Source organism: Hypomesus nipponensis, chromosome 9 (genome assembly GCF_054491055.1).
Source record: "Hypomesus nipponensis isolate SF chromosome 9, ASM5449105v1, whole genome shotgun sequence".
Taxonomy (NCBI): Eukaryota; Metazoa; Chordata; class Actinopteri; order Osmeriformes; family Osmeridae; genus Hypomesus; species Hypomesus nipponensis.
This window is the reverse complement of record NC_140369.1, coordinates 212590-236594: the sequence shown is the minus strand read 5'-3', so window position 1 is coordinate 236594 and position 24005 is coordinate 212590. Positions and strand designations below refer to the sequence as shown.

The window sequence follows — 24005 nt, the reverse complement described above, 5'->3', positions numbered from 1 at the left end:
TGGTAAACATGGACTGCACATACATAAACACATGGAGGGCAAACTGAAATCACAGGCTTTATCTATAATATACTCCACATTTTGAAGGTAAAGTTGCATTCATATTTTTCATACAGTCAGCTCAATTATAATTGTTTTGACTGGGAGAAGAATGCCCCTGACTGGATTTAAATGTGGCTGGTCACCTTATATCATTGTCCTTGTCTTAAATGTAACTTCCATTCAATGTTTAGAAGTATGTATCAGTTTGCTGTGTGATCTTCAACACAATATGTGTGTCCATCCTTCCGTGTGATTGTGGTGTGTGTGAGAACAGTTCATGAAAAAACAGAGAACTTAACTTCACACTTATTCCACTGATGAGACCCTGCTTTGTTTGTATCCATGGAGACTGTCAGTAAATGTATAAATATGTTGAAGAATGTGGGGAATATTTGAATTGTTAAATGTTGGGTGGCATTAAATCTTCTTAGAACTCAGTCTCGTTTCGGACTCTTTAATATTTAGTTTCTTCCTCTGCTTTTCACTGCTGTGCATTCTCTGACCTTCCAACATCTCCTGTCCATCTTCCCCTCACTTCACCTATCCTCTCCCTTCTCTCATCCTTCCTTTTCTGTCCCCTCTCCCTCCATCTCCGTGACGGCAAGGTGGGACTGATCCTCTCCAGTCACTAGTCAGTAGCTGACATGCCAGTCTGGAGATGGAGAACGCCCTCACTTCTGTTTCCCAAATTAACTCTGTAAAACACTCCCAGAGGTCAACTGTCGAACCATCCATCAATCTGTCACATCCTCACATCTGACTTGCTTATGGTTGTTCTCTTCCTCTCTTTTTATCTTCTATTTATCCATTTTCCTTTCCCCTCGTATATCCTTCACAGCCCTCTATCCTCAATTCCTAACCTCCGTCTCTGTCTGTCCTTCCTGTGATACAGGCGGCACTCTCACCCCTTATCTCCAGACCCTTCAAGTTAACACCAGCCCCCAGGGAGTCAGACCAGGGGAAATTAGCTGAAAAGGCACTCAAGACTATAGACACTTCCACTTCCTGTTTGAGAGGCCATTAAGCACGCCCCACAATGCCAGCTTCAGCAGAAGTGAGCAGGCCTTTTCAGTGGTAAAACATCCAGCTGAAGCGCCACTGCCAGCAGCAGAGCCACAACACTAGAGAAGTTTAAACTTGTTCGCAAAAATGAAACAAAATAACAAAAAAGATGAGGAAAATGATTTGCAGTTAAGAGGAAAAGAGAAGATACAAAATAATGTTTGAATTATTTTGATCAAAAGCAATTTTTAAGGAAATAAATTGATTGTGTATTTATGCAGCATTTACCACGGTGATACTGGTATCTAAGAATGCTAATTGGTGTTATCCAGTGCTGGGAGGAAGGGATGAGGGACTGCAAGCAGAGGCTGATGGGTAATTAAATGAGACCAAATTCACCATAGTCATTATGAAATTAAACAGAGTACAACATTAAAATTATATTGCTGAGTTTAAATATTGATGAATAGAGCAGATGTAGAGCACACTGGTACCCAAACTAAGGGTGGCAGTGAGGGAGGGTGTGTGTCTGTGTGTGTCTGAGAGGAGAGATAGAGAGAATAGTGTGTGTTTGTGTGTGTCTGAGAGGAGAGATAGAGAGAATAGTGTGTGTTTGGGTGTGTGTGCACATGCATTTTGGTCTTACACTCCAAGTTTGAGAGAATGAGTGAGTTAGAGAGCATTGAGAATGTTTATGGTCTTAAAACTGAGTCCAAGTATGAATGCGGGAGGGAATGTGTTTGGTTGTGTTTGAGCACTTATTGTTAAAGGATTGGCATTTGAAAACGTACCTAACCCCAACCCTAACCCTCCAGGTTTCTAATATCCATCGTACATTACTACGATTGATATTTCTGCCGAGTCCCTGACAAACCACACCCACACAGCAAGTAATGATCCTGATCTGCAAAGGAAACAAAGATGTAGGTGCAACACCATAGCTGTATGAGGTGTGGGTGCAACACCATAGCTGTATGAGGTGTGGGTGCAACACCATAGCTGTATGAGTTGTGGGTGCAACACCATTGCTGTATGAGGTGGGTGCAACACCATAGCTGTATGAGGTGTGGGTGCAACACCATAGCTGTATGAGGTGTGGGTGCAACACCATAGCTGTATGAGGTGGGTGCAACACCATAGCTGTATGAGGTGGGTGCAACACCATAGCTGTATGAGGTGGGTGCAACACCATAGCTGTATGAGGTGTGGGTGCAACACCATAGCTGTATGAGTTGTGGGTGCAACACCATAGCTGTATGAGGTGGGTGCAACACCATAGCTGTATGAGGTGTGGGTGCAACACCATAGCTGTATGAGGTGTGGGTGCAACACCATAGCTGTATGAGGTGGGTGCAACACCATAGCTGTATGAGGTGGGTGCAACACCATAGCTGTATGAGTTGTGGGTGCAACACCATAGCCACCCTCACAGCAGAGCTGACAGAGCCAGGGGGGTCGGGGGTCCCTTAACGAACATGTTTAATGCCGTTAAAATTCTCAACCCCCTCCCACCCCCTGAGATACGGGCTGTCTATCGTCCAGAACACAATAACTCACCCCTTCCCCACACATCAGGTCAATCTTTCTCTCTGAGGACAGGAGGAAAGGAGGACTTGGCTGCTGGCATTTTGAACAAGTTGAAGTAACAACAAAAAAAAGAGAAGTGAAAGCAATCTATTTGGATTAGAGGACAGGGCCTTTAGTTAGTAAAGAGGCTGGAGGTGGATTGGCCCCTTACAGCTGCTGTGTATCCCTACGCTCATATCCCTACACCACAGAAAAAACTGACAGCAAAAAAGCATTTGAGGAAAATGGGGCCTGTCAAACTATGACAGGTTCACTTAAGGTTGTCTGGGAAGTTTAGCGCGGCGCAGGTTTCAGAACAAAGAAAAAAGACCAATTACTTTTGTCATGTTTTGACTTTGACTTGTTTTTATTTGCATGAAAGAACCTTGATGCTTCATTAAATACAATTGTACTTACAGTATTTACAGTCATGGTATGTTACATGGTTTGGTCACATGCACATTGTAAGAAAAAGAAAATAAATTGTACATATTTACAGTGATCAGAGGGAGGAGCCTGTGCAATAAAAGCCATTGAACCCAGTAATTACCTTCCCTGTTGCAGGAGGGTCAAAGTTCAGGTTCTCCACCACACATGACCTCACAATGCCTCATATAAAGCCTCCCTGGTGACTGTGCCCGCTGGGCAGGCCTTTTCTCTCTGATAGAGAGTATGTACCTTCCAGAAGCTCGCATTCTAGTAAGCCCAGAATGTTTTTTCAGCCATAGAATTAGAACCAGATGAGAAAATGTGTAAATAGAGAAAACATGACAAGCATCTACCAACTAAGGCGATACAGTCTGATTACTGAATAACAACGGAAGCATAGACAAACAGTAATCAACGTCCACCATCCTGTCTGCTTGTGTGTGAAGGCAGTGGGGGCTGAAGGCAGAGGAATCATCCCTTTCCAGGCGGTTAGCCTGAAGGAGAGGAACATGCTTGCTCTGGAATTAAATATCATGCACTTACAGGTGCTGACGTTAGCCTGTTAGCTTTGCTGTAACGGTAGGCTTAATGTGCTTATTAGGCTTAGTGCAGTGACTGGACCCTGCCCCTTGTAGGTGGGTAAAGGGACTGATAAACAGCAAGACGAGAGCGAGGACATATCACTCACTAGCACCATCACATTAGACCCAAGTCCCTGTTTCAGAGGTAAGCACACACAGACCAGTAGGTCTGCATGACCGGCTCCCTCACAGCTACAGGAACTGCTCAGGGTCTCCAGGGAGTTATGGGGCAAAAAATAACCAAGCATTCAAACGTAAACCAATAAATTAAATAAAAACTGCATATACAGTCCTACACATATACAAATTATTAAGTCACAGAAATCGAGGGACAAGGTTTAAAGATTCAACCTCCTAAACTATGGGCACGCCAGCCAGACCATCAACCATGAGCAGAACTCCAGTTGGCTTCTTGAGACATTCTGATCTCTCTTTTTTCATGATACTGTTCAGTAATCACTGAATCTTCAACACTTACAACTAAATTAACATTGATAATAAGTAGACCATTCTTAGCTTTCAAAAGGTTCAACTTCAAACTTAATGATGCGAAGGCCCAGTCCTCATCATGCAGTCCCACAGCCTATGTACATGCATGCCAGGCACCTTAAAGCTACAGCACTACCAAGCGTTCTTTAGCAACTACACAAAGAGAGGAGATATAGAAACAGTGAAAGCAGCTAGAAGAGACGGGTTTAGCCTTGAGAGCAGAACACAGTGAAAGCAACACAAGACAGGAAGCAGAGCTAGTGACATAGCAAGCTAGCTCTTAGCAAACTAGCTCTTAGCAAACTAGCTCTTAGCAAACAACTGTAGCTATTAGCAAAGTAGCTCTTATCAAACTAGCTCTGGGTTTTTAATTGACACAGCTGTGGGTGGAGGAAACAGGATAACAACCCACTAGACCAGGGAAGGAATCTGAGGAGTTTCTCTTCCAAAAGTTTCAAGTCTCAGTAGAAGTGCACCTCGTGACTCGTTACAGAGGTGCGTGGCCTGACGGTGAATTGAACTGTAGTTTTTGGAACATCAATGCCTGATATTAGGCTTCTGGACTACACATTAGCGATGGCTCTTCTTCAAACAGTATAAATAATCAATTTCACTGACGGATGAAATCACAAATGCCACATCACTAAAGGTATTTAGTCTCCCAGGACTGGAAAAGTCTGCAGCCATGACACAGGTGCGTGGGAAACACTGTTTCAGTGGACCAGGACAGGAGGTCAAACAAGGTGTTCATGTTGGTTACCAGGTTTAGCACCAGAGACTTTAGCTTTGTACGCTTATCATCAGCTATGCCAGGAGATCTTTCTAGTGGCAAACATTGGCACCACACCAAATATCTCTGCAGGTTGAGATGATCATTATGAAGAGGAATGTTATGAAAGGAACTCGGACAGAATAAGGATGATAGCAGGAGACAGAAGAAAGGCCCAATACTCCATCTTTGACCAGAGTCTGAGACTAAGGTCTCTTTAAAAATGGCTTTTGTAAAGTCAAGGCATTTGGTACATGAAGGGATCTATACTGGGTTGCCATATTATTATTCTATCATGATCTCGCTTCTAGATAGACAAAAAATACAAGGATTGCTTTGTCGCAGTTCCCATATCCTTCAATAAAGGAACAAAAACCCTCCAGTAGGTTTTGATATCAGCTAGCAGCATCAGCGTCTTGTGAGAAACCAGATCATAAAATCAATCTTCACAATGTTCTCACATCTTAACAAATATAAGAAAAATACTAGAAAATGGGATGGGATTTGATGTGGGATCAGAACAATCAGGAATCTCTGTTCTGTGTTTTCCAAGCCACTGATATCTTCTCTAATCCAAGGTTCTATTGCACAGTACACGATTATTTCTCATCTTAAGCAAGGTAAAGCGCACTCAATTTACAAAGGAATAACTGTAAAGGGGGAGGGTGTGTGGTGGCGGGAGGCTGTTCATAGATACATACGTATCAAGATGGCAATGCTTTTCTTGTACATCTGCATCAGGCGGTAAAACAGGAACAGGGTGATAAGCTTAGTAATGTTCTTATCATTACTGGTTACGAGTTTCGAGTTTAAATAAAACGTTTGCTATCTGTGTGTTCGCCTGAGGAGGCTCTGATTGAGGGTGATAAAAATGTTCCATTAAGCAGATGGTAAATCTAGGATGCAAAGGCGTGCCAAGGCCTGACAGGCATGAGGAAAGCACGTGCACACACACACACATACACACACACATACAAAGTAGCAAGTAGCGAGACAGTTGCAGTAGTTTCGACTCAACAAAAGAAAGGATCTCAATACAGAAAGAAAGATTTTCTTCTCTCTCTTCTCTCTGACCCAGTTCCCCAACACCAGCCTAAGTAAGCTGCTTGCCGAGCTGAGAGCTCCAATTAGACAAATCTAGCCTGGAGCTACCAGAGCAGTGCAGCACAGCGAGACTGGGAGCGCTGGGCTGTCCACCAGCATGGCTAACCTTCAGACAGGAGCGCTGAGAGGCCAGCACACAGGGCCACAGAGCTTTCATGGTGATCTGCATGGAAGTCTCAGGCTTTGTGTGAAAGGGAGAGATAACGATCTGGTACTTTAACCCCTGTGGAGCTCTTGAAGGTTGGTGGTTATGTGTGTATATGCAGTGAACTGGAGAGGTGTGTGTGTGTGTGCACAGTAATCTGGGCAGGGGTGTGTGTGTGTGTGGGTAGCCCGTTTCTGCAAGCGTGAGCATTTCTCTCTGCGATAAGAGGATGGCTTGTTAGTTCCTCCAGGACTGTCGGTGTTAGTGGTGTTATTGGATCAGGGCTTCCCCCGGAGCCAGCTCAGACCAAAGACCTGTGAGCTCACTGGCTACCTCACACCACTTCAGGAGACGAGGAGTCAGAACGCTACACATGCCTTCAGTACACAAACACTGAGCTGGACCAGCACACCTGAACCACTTTCACTGAGGTAAAGAAGAGTTCTCCTGGGGGACGAGGGACCTTTACCCTGCGTTCACACTGCAGCGACGCGAATCGCTTGCTATCGCTCGCCTTCCCACAGTTCACCGCGCTCGGGGGCGTTTCAAACAGATTCATTTAGAATGTAGTTCTCTAAAGTCACTGTTGTAGTTGTAATGGCCAAGTGTGCATACTTGGGTTCACGTACTCGCAACATCGATCAAAATACAACTTGTATACAAAATACAAAACTGTTTAATAGACATACTTGACATGTGTAAAAAACGTTTTATTATATTACTCAAAGTCTCTGCTAATCTGTCGACATGATAAGGAGTTCCAGCCGGGCTAGCTAGCTAGCTACAGTAGTTACCACAGAACGAAGTTACGTAATGTCATTAGAGTGAATTAGAAAGTAACATCACCAACAACTTCGGCAACCTTGCGCCATGCATAGTTTTTTTTTAATGAACATCTCTGTACAAATACAGCTATGTATCGTACAGGACTGGGTAAGCAGCCACACAAATGATTAGTTTCTCCTCCACCTTGAAACCTAGAAAGCTAGAAATGTTTGCCATGGTTGCTACGTTACGAGAAACAAGAAAACACTCCGATTGGCCATCGCGAGCGAAAATCACTCCTCATTTGCATAAAGTTGAGAAAATCTCAACTCTGTCGCGTCGCCTCGCTACCCACAATGCACCACGCAAGCGATTTGCCTGGCTCCATAGAAAATGAATGGAAAACATGTTGTCGCTCGCATCGCATTGCTGCAGTGTGAACGCACTGTTAAAGTGAAACATAGACACAGAGGGTTAGTGCTGGGGAGCTGGGAGGGGTTAGTGCTGGGGAGCTGGGAGGGGTTAGTGTTGGGGAGCTGGGAGGGGTTAGTGTTGGGGAGCTGGGAGGGGTTAGTGTTGGGGAGCTGGGAGGGGTTAGTGTTGGGGAGCTGGGAGGGGTTAGTGTTGGGGAGCTGGGAGGGGTTAGTGTTGGGGAGCTGGGAGGGGTTAGTGCTGGGGAGCTGGGAGGGGTTAGTGTTGGGGAGCTGGGAGGGGTTAGTGTTGGGGAGCTGGGAGGGGTTAGTGTTGGGGAGCTGGGAGGGGTTAGTGTTGGGGAGCTGGGAGGGGTTAGTGTTGGGGAGCTGGGAGGGGTTAGTGTTGGGGAGCTGGGAGGGGTTAGTGTTGGGGAGCTGGGAGGAGTTAGTGTTGGGGAGCTGGGAGGGGTTAGTGTTGAACAGGAGTTCAGAAGAAACACATCAGAACAGTGTTTCTATAGGTGTGTTATATAATATCCTTGTGATTTCTGCCACCAACCTAAAGCACCCAGCATTCCCTGAGCTTCCAACACAGGACCTAACCCTCACCCCAACACAGGCTTCAGCACCTGTGACTCTGTCATCAACCTATAGGAGATCAAAACACTTGCAGAAATCCTCCTAATTCTATTGGCTCATATATGGCATTCCCTGAGGATGAGGTTATATGGATGCCGTGTTATCTTTGACAGAACACAAATACTTCAGTCTGTCAGCAGCTGTATCTATGAATGTCGATCAAGGACATTTAGTTTTGCTTGTTGGTTTTGTTTTACTCAGTAAAAAGGATGCTTTCCTTTAAATGCCTCAAGAGCAACAATTTATGTGGTTTCATCTCATTAAAATCAGTTCAAACCAGAATGGCACTTTGTAAGTAGGAATGGCAGTAGAAAAAGCACAAAATAAAAAAAAATGACACTTTGCATCGCCTTCATGTGTAAACGCCTGAGGTCACAAGATGAGGTCACAAGATGAGGTCACATGCGGATGACATCTACACGATGGCTGCTGTTGACCGTCGCCTTCTCCATCTTCACTGTCCAGATCTTCACTGTCATGTCACTGAGAGGGAGATGAGGAACAGAGAAAGGGTGGAGGAGCAGGGAGAGAGAGGTTTAGGGGGAGTAGAGAGAGAGAGAGGTGGAGGGGAGTAGAGAGAGAGAGAGAGAGAGATGGAGGGGGAGTCGAGAGAGAGAGAGGTGGAGGGGAGTAGAGAGAGAGAGAGAGAAGTGGAGGGGAGTAGAGAGAGAGAGAGGTGGAGGGGAGTAGAGGGAGAGAGAGGTGGAGGGGAGTAGAGAGAGAGAGAGGTGGAGGGGAGCAGAGAGAGAGAGAAGTGGAGGGGGAGTAGAAAGAGAGAGAGAGGTGGAGGGGAGTAGAGAGAGAGAGAGAGGTGGAGGGGAGTAGAGAGAGAGAGAGAGGTGGAGGGGAGTAGAGGGAGAGAGAGAGGTGGAGGGGGAGTAGAGAGAGAGAGGTGGAGGGGAGTAGAGAGAGAGAAGTGGAGGGGGAGTAGAAAGAGAGAGAGAGGTGGAGGGGAGTAGAAAGAGAGAGAGGTGAAGGGGAGTAGAGAGAGAGAGAGGTGGAGGGGAGTAGAGGGAGAGAGAGAGGTGGAGTAGAGAGAGAGGTGGAGGGGAGTAGAGAGAGAGAGAGAGAGAAGTGGAGGGGGAGTAGAAAGAGAGAGAGAGGTGGAGGGGAGTATAGAGAGAGAGAGAGAGGTGGAGGGGGAGTAGAGAGAGAGAGGTGGAGGGGGAGTAGAGAGAAAGAGAGGTGGAGGGGAGTAGAGGGAGAGAGAGAGAGGTGGATTAGAGGGAGACAGAGAGGTGGAGGGGAACCAGGAGAGATAGAGACAGTGGATGGAGGAGAGCCACGATTGGGGACAGAGGAAGAGAACATGAGTGAGAGAAGGAGAGAAAGTATGACTCAATTTCCTGAATCTTCAAACACATCCATTGTACATCCCACACAAGACCAGAGAGACAAACATCAAAACCAGCAGTTCAAATAAAGAGAATGAACTCTCCTCCTCTCTGCCCCCCATCCACACATACCAGCTCAAACACACAAACACACCGACCCCTCACTGCCTCACCAATTACAGAGCACAAAGGACTCAGACCCAAAATAGACATCAAACATCACTCTACCCCGTGTCGACAAGCCTCCCCTACAAGAACACTGAACAAACGGAACCCTCCCCCTTCTCTCTCTCAACCACCCACCCTCCCCTCTCTCTCTCTCAATCACCCACCCTCCCCACTCTATCGCTCTCCCCTCCCTCTCCTTCACCCTATTTCTCCCTCCCTCCTCCTCAAACTCTCACCTACCATCGTACTGTCTCTCTCTCATTCTCAGATAAACATACATCTTAGAGACGTGTATTGAGAACTACAGTATAACAACATTAGGATCCTGAAGGATGAAACATCCTTCTTCCAAGCTCAGCTCTACAGACTAGGCAAATCCTTCCACCTCATCACCTCCTGTCAACCGCTACTTCATTTTTCAAAGCCCACCACACATTCCACTCACTAAAACGGTGACAAGCAAACATTTGTCAGGCATTTTGTTAGCAGGCGCTAACGCTAAATGTTATTCTGTTCAGGAAACTAGCAAAGCTGAATCTGTGGAGCCAATTAGACGGGGCAGAGCTGACCACTCTCACAGTCGGCCATCTTGGACTGTACCAGATGACACAAGCAGGCTGAGCAGAACTAAGTAACTTGTTCAAAGTGAAAAGCAATTAGGGCAGATATTTGCTACTACTCAGGGAGTAGGGAAAGGTGACGGTAGCATGAGTGTATGAGAAAAGATATAAAGGAGACAAATGATCAACTTGCAAATTGCCTAGGAAAAAAAAGTATGGATTCAGAATTCTAAGAAACAGAAGGAAGACTGGAGAAATGTAGTACCAGAAGAGAGAGAGAGTACCAGAAGAGAGAGACAGAGAGTACCAGAAGAGAGAGAGAGTACCAGAGGAGAGAGAGAGTACCAGAGGAGAGAGAGTACCAGAGGAGAGAGAGAGTACCAGAGAAGAGAGTACCAGAGGAGAGAGAGAGTACCAGAGAAGAGAGTACCAGAGGAGAGAGAGAGTACCAGAGGAGAGAGAGAGTACCAGAGGAGAGAGAGAGTACCAGAGGAGAGAGTGAGTACCAGAGGAGAGAGAGAGAGTACCAGAGGAGAGAGAGAGTACCAGAGGAGAAAGAGAGTACTAGAGGAGAGAGAGAGTACCAGAGGAGAAAGAGAGAGTACCAGAGGAGAGAGATAGTACCAGAGGAGAGCGGGGGAGGCGGCGAGCGGAGCAGAGGCTCATGGGAGGCTGGTGGCGCGGCCTTTGATGGCCAGGACCCTCCGAGGGAGACAGGGAGTCAGACCTGGGACATAGCTCCACAACTTCACCCTGCCATCACTGCAGGAGGAGGGGAGGAGGAAAGAGGAAGGGAGGAGGGTAGAGGAGAGAGGAAAGGGGAGGGGAGGAAAAGAGAAGGGAGGAGGGGAGTGGAGTTGAGGAGCATATGGTAGAGTAAAGGGTGAGAGACGATAGGTGAGGTGAGTAGATCAGGAAAGGAGAGGGGAGGAGATCAGTGAAATTGTCAAGTCAGTGAAGAGAGGTTAGGGTTAGGGGGTTAGGGTTAGAGGGGTTAGAAGAGATGAATGGGGAGAAACTTTCTGAAGAGAAAGAGTGAGAGAACAGACCCTCACCCTAACCCCAGATGACCCTCACCCTAACCCCAGATGACCCTCACCCTAACCCCAGATGACCCTCACCCTAACCCCAGATGACCCTCACCCTAACCCCAGATGACCCTCACCCTAACCCCAGATGACCCTCACCCTAACCCCAGATGACATTCATAAAATATGTTGATGGTACAAGACAACTAGAACTTCACCCTAACTGTCCTTACATTCTGAACTGACCTTATTCCCCAGTAAAGCAGTATGGTTAGAGTTAGTAGGTTTAGGATTAGGGTTATTATTATGGTTAGTAGGTTAGGCTGTACCTCGAAGCGGTGAAGATTTGTCTGGAGTTTGTGCAGATGGCGTTGATGGGGCTGTCGTGACCCCGGAGCTCCCCTATGGGCGTGAAGTTGTCCACGTGCCACACCTTCATCATGCCCCCCCTGCACGCACTTAGCAGCAGGGGCCGGCCAGGCACAAAGGCCAGCGCACACACCCAGTCCTTGTGGGCATTGGGGATTTGCTGGAGAGGAGAGGAATTGACTTTTTCAGTGGAGAGATAAAGGAACAGTATACATGTATGTTTATAACTTTAGCGAATGATAAAAACTCAGCTTGAACATCTCTGGGTAAGAAATTACAGACAGGTGGTTGTTGACAACAGTGTAACTTAGCAACATGGACCATTTTAGAAGCATACGATTATGCTACTGGATGAATTATCAATGAGAACTACCTGCCATAAACACAATGAGCTTGCAGCCTGGTTCATGGGTGGTGCTAGCAGCCTGGTTCATGGGTGGTGCTAGCAGCCTGGTTCATGGGTGGTGTGGGGAGTCAGGTGGCTGAGCGGTTAGGGATTCAGCTAGTAATCAGAAGGTTGCCGGTTCGATTACCGGCCGTGCGAAATGACATTGTGTCCTTGGGCAAGGCACTTCACCCAACTTGCCTCGGGGGGAATGTCCCTGAACTTACTGTAAGTCGCTCTGGATAAGAGCGTCTGCTAAATGACTAAATGTAAATGGTGCTAGCAGCCTGGTTCATGGGTGGTGCTAGCAGCCTGGTTCATGGGTGGTGCTAGCAGCCTGGTTCATGGGTGGTGCTAGCAGCCTGATTCATGGGTGGTGCTAGCAGCCTGATTCATGGGTGGTGCTAGCAGCCTGATTCATGGGTGGTGCTAGCAGCCTGGTTCATGGGTGGTGCTAGCAGCCTGGTTCATGGGTGGTGTGGGGAGTCAGGTGGCTGAGCGGTTAGGGATTCAGCTAGTAATCAGAAGGTTGCCGGTTCGATTACCGGCCGTGCAAAATGACATTGTGTCCTTGGGCAAGGCACTTCACCCAACTTGCCTTGGGGGGAATGTCCCTGAACTTACTGTAAGTCGCTCTGGATAAGAGCGTCTGCTAAATGACTAAATGTAAATGGTGCTAGCAGCCTGGTTCATGGGTGGTGCTAGCAGCCTGGTTCATGGGTGGTGCTAGCAGCCTGGTTCATGGGTGGTGCTAGCAGCCTGATTCATGGGTGGTGCTAGCAGCCTGATTCATGGGTGGTGCTAGCAGCCTGATTCATGGGTGGTGCTAGCAGCCTGATTCATGGGTGGTGCTAGCAGCCTGGTTCATGGGTGGTGCTAGCAGCCTGGTTCATGGGTGGTGCTAGCAGCCTGGTTCATGGGTGGTGCTAGCAGCCTGGTTCATGGGTGGTGCTAGCAGAGCAACCTAACCCTCAGTGCTGACCAGACTAGGGAGGACAGCCTAACCCTCAGACCAGGACGTGAAGAAGAGACATGTATACATGTTATTAGGAGAATACCTGACATAACCAACACACCTGAGGACTGCTCTCTCTCTCTCTCTCTCTCTCTCATACACTCACATACCTGTGAGAGCTCCTGCTGTTCCAGATCCCACTTTTTGATGCCGTTGTCACGGGAACCACTAAAGAGCACGTCTCCATGCACAGTCAGACACTCGATGCCGTCGTAGTGAGGGGGCTCGAAGTTGTGAGCTGGGCCTACATTTCCCAGCATGCCCTCCGCCACGTCAAACACCTGGCATGAGACGACTCGTCAAGTGGGAAACAGCAGCGCTGACTACCATACCACCCAGACATCTACTACCTGGGAGGGTCATATAGACCCTCTATGTATGTGTGTGTGTGTACCTTAACATAGTGGTCCTTCGAGCCAGTGATGACCTGGTCCTTCCCCAGGAGAGACTGACCCACCGTGAGACACATGACCGAGCCTGTGTGGCCTGTCAGCTTCCCTGCTGGCTGCATCCTGTGGGGGGGCAGGAGATGGAAGGAGAGAGGGAGAGAAACAGAGAGGAAGGGAGAGAGAGGGAGGGAGAGAGAGGGAGGAGAGAGACATAGAGGGAGGGAGAGAGAGGGAGAAGAGAGACATAGAAGGAGGAGTTGAGAGAGACAGAGAGGAAGGGAGAGAGAGAGAGGAGAGAGACATAGAGGGAGGGAGAGAGAGGGAGGAGAGAGACAGAGAGGAAGGGAGAGAGAGAGAGGAGAGAGACATAGAGGGAGGGAGAGAGAGGGAGGAGAGAGACATAGAGGAAGGGAGAGAGAAGGAGGAGAGAGACATAGAAGGAGGAATTGAGAGAGACAGAGAGGAAGAGAGAGAGAGGGAGGAGAGAGACAGAGAGGAAGGGAGAGAGAGAGAGGAGAGAGACATAGAGTGAGGGAGAGAGAGGGAGGAGAGAGACATAGAGGGAGGGAGAGAGAGGGAGGAGAGAGACATAGAAGGAGGAGTTGAGAGAGACAGAGAGGAAGAGGGAGAGAGAGGATTGAAGAGAAGAATAAGGATGGTAGAATAAGCAGGAAATACCCGTGTGCCCACCCTGTGTGCTCATGCCTCTCTGTGTGTGTTACCTGCTGAGGTCCCAGGAGCGTACAGAGTTCCCGGCGGCAGCGTACAGCACCGAGCCGGTGGGGTTGAGTGCGATCTGGTTGATCTGGTACTCTCCCTGGGAGAAGGTGATGGTGCGTGTGGTGGAGCCAGCACACGCATCCCCCGACACCACCTGACCTGACGAACTGGGGGAGCAATGGTGGGTGGGGTCGTAGAAAGGGTGAAAGTGATGGATAAAGGAAATTATAGAACAAGAGAGGAAGATGAGGAACAGCAACATAAGGGTAGATGAAGGAGAGAGAAGACAGGATCACAAACCGTCTGTTCCGTTTTGATGACAGACTGTCAACACTGTGAGGGAGGTAGAGAAAGCGAGAGAGAGAGAGAGACAGAGAGACAGAGAGAGACAGAGAGAGACAGAGAGAGAGAGAGACAGAGAGAGACAGAGACAGAGAGAGACAGAGAGAGAGAGAGAGAGAGAGAGAGAGAGAGAGAGAGAGAGAGAGAGAGAGAGAGAGAGAGAGAGAGAGAGAGAAAAGGATAAAAAGGATATTGGGCACTCACGTGAGGGTGCGGACACACTTGGCGGAATCGCGGATGTCCCACACCTTGATGTAAGAGGTGGAGACAGAGAACAACAGGCAGGAGGAGGAGCAGTACTTCACAGACACCACATTGTTGGGGTGGCCCTTCAGTGTAACGATTTCCTGACCTGTCACCAGGTTCCACATCTTACAGGTACGGTCTGGGGGGGTTAGGGGGAGGGGCAGGAGAGTGAGAGAGAGAGATACAGGGGGGGGGGAGATACAGGGGAGAGAGAGAGAGAGAGAGAGAGAGAGAGAGAGAGAGAGAGAGAGAGAGAGAGAGAGAGAGAGAGAGAGAGGTGAGAGACACAGAGTCAGGGTTACCAACTGTACAGCAGCTATTCCCGACCTTTTCCACTTGCATATCTCAAATATTTTTGCGGCCGCACAACACATCGGTTCAATTAATTGGTGCTTCTCACACGTGTTGAACAGTGCATACTCCACCACAGGACCCAAACGTTATTACGGCAACATTTATTTGAGCATTCGAAAAAGACAAAGTGTCCATCACCGCCACAGTAAGCACACATTGTGAAGAGAGGTAACATGCATAACTACGTAACATACTACTGTCCTGCCATACTACTGTCCTGCCTTACTACCATCCTACCGTACTGCCATACTACCATACTACTGTCCTACCGTACTACCATACTACTGTCCTGCCGTACTACCATCCTACCGTACTGCCATACTACCATCCTACCGTACTACCATACTACTGTCCTGCCGTACTACCATCCTAACGTACTGCCATACTACCATACTACTGTCCTGCCGTACTACCATACTACTGTCCTGCCGTACTACCATACTACCATACTACTGTCCTGCCGTACTACCATACTACTGTCCTGCCATACTACCATCCTACCGTACTACCATACTACCATACTACTGTCCTACCGTACTACCATACTACCATACTACTGTCCTGCCATACTACCATCCTACCGTACTACCATACTACCATACTACTGTCCTACCGTACTACCATACTACCATACTACTGTCCTGCCGTACTACCATACTACTGTCCTGCCATACTACCATCCTACCGTACTGCCATACTACCATACTACTGTCCTACCATACTACTGTCCTGCCATACTACCATACTACTGTCCTGCCGTACTACCATACTACCATACTACTGTCCCACCGTACTGCCATACTACCATACTACTGTCCTACCGTACTACCATCCTACCGTACTGCCATACTACCATACTACTGTCCTGCCATACTACCATACTACTGTCCTGCCGTACTACCATACTACCATACTACTGTCCTACCGTACTGCCATACTACCATACTACTGTCCTACCGTACTACCATCCTACCGTACTGCCATACTACCATACTGCCATCCTACCATACTACCATCCTACCGTACTGCCATACTACCATACTAGTGTCCTGCCGTACTACCATACTACCATCCTACCGTACTACCATACTACAGTCCTGCCGTACTACCATACTACCATACTACAGTCCTACCGTACTGCCATACTACCATACTACTGTCCTACCGTACTACCATCCTACCGTACTGCCATACTACCATACTGCCATCCTACCATACTGCCATACTACCATACTACTCTCCTACCATCCTACCATCCTACCGTCCTGCCGTACTACCGTACTACCATACTACTGTCCTACCGTACTACCATCCTACCGTACTGCCATACTATCATACTGCCATCCTACCATCCTACCGTACTGCCATACTACCATACTACTGTCCTACCGTACTACCATACTACTGTCCTGCCGTACTACCATACTACCATACTACTGTCCTACCGTACTACCATACTACCATCCTACCGTACTGCCATACTACCATACTACTGTCCTACCGTACTACCATACTACTGTCCTACCGTACTACCATACTACTATACTACTGTCCTGCCGTACTACCATCCTACAGTACTGCCATACTACCATACTACTGTCCTACCGTACTACCATACTACTGTTCTGCCATAATACCATACTACTGTCCTGCCATACTACCATACTACTGTCCTAACTGTTTTTGTGTGTGTGTTTGTGTATATATGTGTGTGTGGACAACACTGGAACGGGGGCTTATTGAAAGAGGAATTATTTACTGTGTCGTCTCAGTTCAACTATCAGTGATTGGAAATACAGTGACTTGCTAAAGTAGGAAAATGGCTAGGTGAACATAACTTTTCATAATAATTTCAGGAAATCAAACACCTGCAAGACCCAGTGAAATGTTATATACAGCTAGCAAACCAACGTTAGCTAGCATTGCTAACGACATTGGCTAATTCAACTTCGATAGGCTATCCTCAGGATTTGCAAGCTAGATAAACTGATACTATATCTAAAATAATTTTGTAGACATAACAATGGATTTTGCCATGCATGGACATACGATCCACAACCGACGTGTGTTACGGCATGCTGTAAGATCGCCTATAGCCTACTTGTGCATTGCTTGGTATCATTGTTCCCGTATCAAGTGCGCATTATATTTCAGTGCAGGTTCAAATCCAATGTGTGTATGTGTGTGTACCTTTAGAGCCGGTGAAGAGCAGTTCGTCAGTGGCATCCACACAGAGGACGGGTTTGGAGTGTCCTTCAGCTGCGGCTACACACTGCAGGGGCGTCGTCCGCCCCCCCTTCAGACCCCCCAAGGGACTGATCACCCCCCTGAGGGAAACACACATACACATCACACATTGTCACACACACACACAGTCACACCGTCCACCAGACTGATTGTGCCCTGTGTCCCCCCAGTGATGTGATGTTATAACAGACCTACACACACCAGAGGATCAAAAATCATTAGAACACCCTGCCAACAGACATAAACCTGCACACCCGCCAACACACACACACAACATAAACCTGCACAACACACACACACACAGACATAAACCTGCAGACTCGCAAACACACAAACCGGCACACCTTTTTTAGTTGCTGCATCTATAATCCTTACTGTCATCTTATTTAAGGCTGTCTGTCATCTTTCCATATTTATTTAAGGCTTTCTGCCATCTCTCTCTCCAACCATCCCAGTTACTCCATCTGCCTGCTTAAACTAGAGCTGCTCTGGGTAATCTCTACACAAAGGTAGTCCAACCCTACTCATGGAGATCCCTGATCCTGGAGATCCTGGAGAACTCTCCGGTTTTCCACCAGTTTTTCACACTTTGTCGATCATGTAATTATTAGAATCAGTTGTGCTGGATTAGAGTTGAAAAGATAACCTACAAGGTGGAATGAGGCTTCCTCTCCATCTTGTTCTCTGTCTCCCATCTTTCTTTCTCACACTCAGCTCTCTCTTTTCCAACCACATATTCATTTTCCTGTCCTTCCTTATTATTTCTATGTTTTTCCAAGCGGTCTTGTACTACATCTGTCCCTCCCTCTCTCTCTTGCTCCCTGCCTCTTAATTAGAAGGAGGCGATTTGAACTGCTGGGCAGAAAAGAGAGGGAGAGACATTAAAGAAAGAAGAGAGTGAGAGAGAAGGGGACAGAGGGGAGGTCAGTGTAGGGAAAAGGACTGATGAGAGAACCAAAGATGAGAGAGAGATGGACAAAACAGAAGGTTTGAAGTCAGATTGTCTCGTCACTGAGTCATTTACAGACATCTTCACTTTACCTACAGTATTTAGAATGCTAACACACACACACACTTACACACAAAAATACACACACACCTAAACACGTAAATAGTTCCTCCCCACCATCATAAACTGACCCGCCCCCCAATACCTCTTTGAAGCATTGTTCAAATATAGCCATCAAAACAGTAACATCAACACACTCAGAAACCAGTTGTGATAGTGTGAGAGAGTGCATGCATGTATGTCCACTATGTTCACAACCCAAGACACAAACCAAATCATAATCAACTCCACACAACAGTACTGTTAAAAGATGGTCACAGCATGACTCAGCGACAGCTCGCAACTCAAAAACAAACGACACAACATCCTGTGTCATCACCAGCATGCAGCATGTCCACCAATGGAGCTAGCGTCCTGTGTTTCCACTTTATAGGCCAATCCTGGTTCACTTTGCGGCAATGTGGGTGGGGCTTAGGGTGTGGGACCTCCCACTTCCCTTTCTGCCTGGCCCAGTTCCAGTCTGAAGTGAAACATGACTGGATTGGAACCAGGCTGCTGCAGAGACCAGGAAGGGGTTGGAATGGAGGACATTTGAGTTTGAGAAGATTTTTATGGATAAAGAGAAGTGGTGGACAGGGGGTGTTTGAACACCAATCAGAAATAACCTTACTGCCATGGAGAACAGGGGCCTTCTAATTAACTACCCAATCAGGTCTAACAGGATACCTTGCAATATATCCTAATTGGTTAGAGTTAGATCTCCGACCAAACAAAGGATGTACAATATAATCCATACTAATTAGGTGTGGTTGCAGCATTATTCAAAACAGGAAGTGAAATGAAAGGCTATATTCCTTATTCATTAAAAGCTCTAGCTACTGTGGGGCCGTCACACTGTGGGCTTCTGAATGGGAACCTGTTAATGGACAATCCAATGCTTCTTATAGAGAGGAAAGATGAGAGAGGGAGAGATGTTTTCTAGTCTCCCAGGTGATAAGGAAGGTATCCATTCTGGTGTGAGGCAGGAGGGAAGAGCTACATCTCTCTCAGGTGACTGCTGATCCACAAGTGGAGTCAAGAGGAAATTACATCATTAACTGCTCGTGTTACTTTCTGCCAGATGGTCTGAATCTCAAGTGTTTCCAAATGTACTCAATTCTTTTGGGCATCTTCTCTGAACTTGTTAATGACTGTGGTAGAGAAGCCTCAGTCCATAGCATGGCAGTATGGTTGGTTCAGGTCTCCTGGTGGGGGCACAGCAAGGGATGGGGTGGGTAGGGGTGAGGGGATGTGGGGGGTAGGGGTGAGGGGATGTGGGGGGGTAGGAGGTAAAGCATGCTCACCAAAATGTGACATGAAATTAAGAGCCAGATGAGGTGCTGGCCAATCAGACACAAAAAGAGCGTGAGAAGAAGAGGGGAAGAGAGAAAATAGCAGAGAAGAAGAGGGGAAGAGAGAGAAGACAGACAGATATCTCTACCTGAGCACCTCCGAGAGAGAGGAGTCGCTGTCATCCGACCTGGAGACAGAACAGGAGCAGGGTTAAGGTTAGGATTGGGGTCAGGGTCATAGACAGGGTTATTGGTATAGGGTCAGGGTTAGGGTGGATGTAAGACACAGGGTTATTGGTATAGGGTTAGCTCAAGGTTAAAGGGAATAGGGCTGAACGATTTCGGAAAATAAGGTAATTGCGATTATTTTGACTAATATTGCAATTGAGATTTTATATGCAATTTTTTTATTATTATATGATTTATTATTAATATATATAGATATATACATGATTTCCAGTCAGCAACATAACACACAAAGTTCAGAAAAATTAAGGAAAACATATCGCCTGTACCTCTTCGAAAATATTTTGGTAAATCAAAGCTAAACTTAGGCTAATAACATGTGCGTTGCAACTTGCGCTGTTGGAACCGTCAGAAATATTTAGAACTCACGCATTTAAAAAGTTAAATCTTAAAAGAAAAAGAAACACTGTCTGAACATTTCTGATGCAGTCAGTAGCCTAACAGAAATAGTATGGCACTGACAGCCATAGTGATCCTACTGTATGTGTGACTGAGGGGCATCATATCTTTCGTGATAAACGCTGTTACTGCTTGAGGAATTTTGTACATGAATATGGACTAAGTCTTTGAAACATTTAGAACAGTGATCCTGTTGGGTGTTATTTGGCTTATTTGACACACTGGTGTTCAGCATTTTAGCTATGCATCGTACATGGATTTCTGGTATTTTTTTAGGCCCGAATTAGGTTGGTGGGTTAAATTGGCAAAGTGTCTGTAGTGTCAGGTTCTGTCGAGCCTGAGGCCATCGTACAGGTCAAGGTAAAGTGTACTGTGCACCAAAGTAAAATCGCAGCCTTTGCGATTACAAAATCTTGTTTTGTCACATCGCAATATTATCGCAAATGCAATTAATCGTTCAGTCCTAGAAGGGAAATTGACATTCAACGTAAAAGGTTGACCCAAGTTGGTCTCCTGCATGGTTAGCCTGGCTGGCAGTCTATAATAGGCTAGAGATGCAGCCAGACTAGCCCATGGCAGGGTCAGGGGATGGGAGCTTTATCCTTCAATGAGCCAATAGCAGGGCAAGGGTTAGGTTTGGAAGACAGGGTTTAAGGCAGAAACAGTTACCTACAGTAAAACAAAGGAACAGTTGGGGAGAAAGGGGAACTGGACCTGGAGGAGATGGGGGAGAGTTATCCCGAAACACGGAGATGCAGAATGCAGAAAAGAGGGTTAGCAGCAGGGAGACTGTAAGCTGATTGGAGAATTGGGTAGTCAATAATGACAGGATCTCACAGAGCGAAACTGCTGTAATTGTAGCTTGTCATGCACGTTTCAGAACATGGGGCAATGCCTGTGGGTGGAGTCTTCACTTTAGGTCCAACGGTACGGACCACAGAAAATTGCCCACCCAGGCAAAGAGGTGATTCAAATCAGCCATTAAAACACATCTTACCTAAGGTCTCCCTTAGTCTTAGACAATCACTAGGGGAACCATTCCATGTGCATGGCCATAAAACAAGATATTATGCTATAAATATTTGATAGTTCTGTTCACAGGATTGGCCCTGTGAGGGGTGATGAACTTGTATAAGGCTCGTTTGAAAAAAGAGCGATAATATCCAGGGGAAGCAGAGCAGTTAAAACAAATATACCCTCCATAAATTCCTCCATATCGTAATTTTTCACTTTGTGCTTTACGGGGTGTGGGCCTTGGTGGCTGGCAGTCTGTGAGTTTGTGTAGCTCTGCTCTCAGATTCACAACATGTCAACAGTCATTCATGTAGAAGAGAACAGTCATACATGTAGAAGAGATAAGAATACTCCAGTAGGTATTAGAATTTTGGACAGCGGGGAATACAATAACTTCAAGTTTTTAACAATGTGCACTTGTAAACATTCTTTAAATACACTCATGTGTGATCATCTCCCCAGTCTCATGCCTGAGAAGCACATAAGACTGATTGCATTGAAGGACCCATTTCTGATTAGGAAGAAAAGGGGCACGTTATATAAAATAATCTGACACTTTTGTGACCTCAATCAAAGACGATACAACATGCTGCAGAGAATAGCAACTAAGCTGTCAGTTGAGAGACAGCCTTGTCTCTAATAGCAGGCTGAATAGACCCCATCATTATGCATCCTCATGTTCCTACAGTAAACACTACATCCTCTGTGTGAAGGGTTAGGGTTAGAGGTGGAAACACAAAACTGCTCATGGCTTCTGACTGAAATCATGTCTCGTATCCTGCTGCCCTGTGATGCAATTTGATTCAGAATGTAATTTTAGCAGCTGCTTTTATTGACAAATGTATTTGCATTAGTAAATACATACGCGTTAGTTACTAATTTGTGTTTTATTTATTTGTATTGCTATGTATTTTGTGTTCGTTAGGGCTTTTATCTATATATAGTTAGTTTGGACCGAGTGCTTTTCAAAACAATTTTTTCCTCAATGGGATATCCTGCATTTAGGTTAATAAATGCATAAAATAAAGGTTAATAAATACAACTGTACAAAAACACAAAATTGTCGTATGTAAAAGCATTCGAAGAACGATACTGTCACTGTAGAAACAAAGAATGATACTATGTCACTGTAGAAAACAATTGAGGTCACAAAAGAAAAACCTTGCAAAATAAAAGTAATCCGACAGGGTTACGGTTGGACAGCTCTTAACCTTCTTTTCTACTGTCAGCTATACTTTAAACTTTATTTCTATAGCACATTTCATACCAGAAGGCAACACAAGGAGGGACTAACCCTAACCCTAACCCTGTATAAACATACATTCCTCTCATCATTAATTCTCCCAGCAGACATCAGACAATCCATTTTGCCCTCTGTGCCAATCACTTCTCTCTGACGCTTCAATCAAAATACAAAGTGGCCACCACAGACAACATTAACAGTGGGGGCTAATATGTTCTCTCCTGTGAACAATTTACCAACTCCTGGTTCAGACAATGAGGATCCACAGGATGCTCTAAACCCCTCTCTTTCCCTCCCACACACACACACACACCTAAACCCCTCTCTTTCCCTCCCACACACACACACACACACCTAAACCCCTCTCTTTCCCTCCCACACACACACACACTACACACACACACACACACCTAAACCCCTCTCTTTCCCTCCCACACACACACACACACCTAAACCCCTCTCTTTCCCTCCCACACACACACACACCTAAACCCCTCTCTTTCCCTCCCACACACACACACACACACCTAAACCCCTCTCTTTCCCTCCCACACACACCTAAACCCCTCTCTTTCCCTCCCACACACACACACACACACACACCTAAACCCCTCTCTTTCCCTCCCACACACACACACACACACCTAAACCCCTCTCTTTCCCTCCCACACACACACACACACATCCAGACCGGCCACGCAGCACAAAATCATTCCAAGCAGCTTCCTCTAACAATTAGGGGATCAATACATTCTAGAAGCGTCTGGGATTAATACAATAATAACATTGAAAGAAACTGTTTAGGAGTTGGGGGCAGGGGGCTAAATTAACTGCTGCCATTTCAGAACAGAGAACTGAAACAAGAAAGGAAGATAAAGTAGACCAATATTTCCTGTTAACATCTATTAGGGTGTGTTCATGTGTGCGTGTGTCTCTGTGTTTGAGAGTGGGTCTAGGTGTGTGTGTTTGAATCTCTGTGAGATCTATTGGAGAAATAAAACAGCTAGTCAATTATAAAAGAGGAGCCTCTCTACCACAGTGGCTCTCTGCAGCTCTGCCAGGTAAGAGAGAAACAAAAGACAGGAAGAGAAGATGGTTGTATCGCTGAGAAGTTTTAGAGACCAAACCCTTTGTGTTTGCATGTGTGTCCACTCACTTGTCCAGCGCGGAGCCCTGGTTTTGGTTGCTGGTGAGCCTGGAGAAGACGTTGCGGTCGTTGCGTAGCCTGAGGGGGGGGGAGGAGGGGGGGGTGCAGCCCCCGTCAGGAGGCCTGGTGGGAGGGGTGAGGTGTATGGGGGAAGGGGGGGGGTGTTGGGAGAGGGGGAGGGAGGGGTGAGGTGTGTGGGGGAAGGGGGGAGGTGTGTTGGGAGAGGGGGAGGGAGGGATGAGGTGTGTGGGGGAAGGGTGGAGGTGTGTTGGGAGAGGGGGAGGGAGGGATGAGGTGTGCGGGCGGGCAGAGAGGAGGGGTGAGTGGGGAGGGGAGCGGGGAGAGGAGGGAGGGGTGAGGTGTGTGGGAAGGAGGGACATTCCTTTTCATCAATTTTATCAACTTCTTTTGTCTTCTCACAATCAATATACACAGTGATCCTCTAGTCAACCCATCATCTGTCATCTTCTGTCAATACATATTGATAGAACTTCTTGTAGATATGTCAGCAAATG

At 46.7% G+C, this 24005-nt stretch overlaps 1 protein-coding gene across 1 annotated transcript in view; it reads right to left on the bottom strand.

Moving 5' to 3' along the window:
- Nucleotides 1-2963: 2963 nt before the first annotated feature.
- Nucleotides 2964-24005, bottom strand: part of kif21b (kinesin family member 21B) — a 40749-nt gene continuing 19707 nt past the window's right edge. Inside the window, exons 25-34 of the mRNA XM_084704321.1 lie at nucleotides 23500-23613; nucleotides 19591-19629; nucleotides 17045-17181; nucleotides 14459-14639; nucleotides 13915-14079; nucleotides 13198-13315; nucleotides 12914-13084; nucleotides 11364-11563; nucleotides 10631-10768; nucleotides 2964-8427 (exon numbers count right to left, since the gene is read on the bottom strand). Coding sequence (XP_084560447.1) covers nucleotides 10669-10768; nucleotides 11364-11563; nucleotides 12914-13084; nucleotides 13198-13315; nucleotides 13915-14079; nucleotides 14459-14639; nucleotides 17045-17181; nucleotides 19591-19629; nucleotides 23500-23613 — 1225 coding nt within the window. The 3' untranslated portion in view covers nucleotides 2964-8427; nucleotides 10631-10668. The remainder of the gene's footprint in view (nucleotides 8428-10630; nucleotides 10769-11363; nucleotides 11564-12913; nucleotides 13085-13197; nucleotides 13316-13914; nucleotides 14080-14458; nucleotides 14640-17044; nucleotides 17182-19590; nucleotides 19630-23499; nucleotides 23614-24005) is intronic.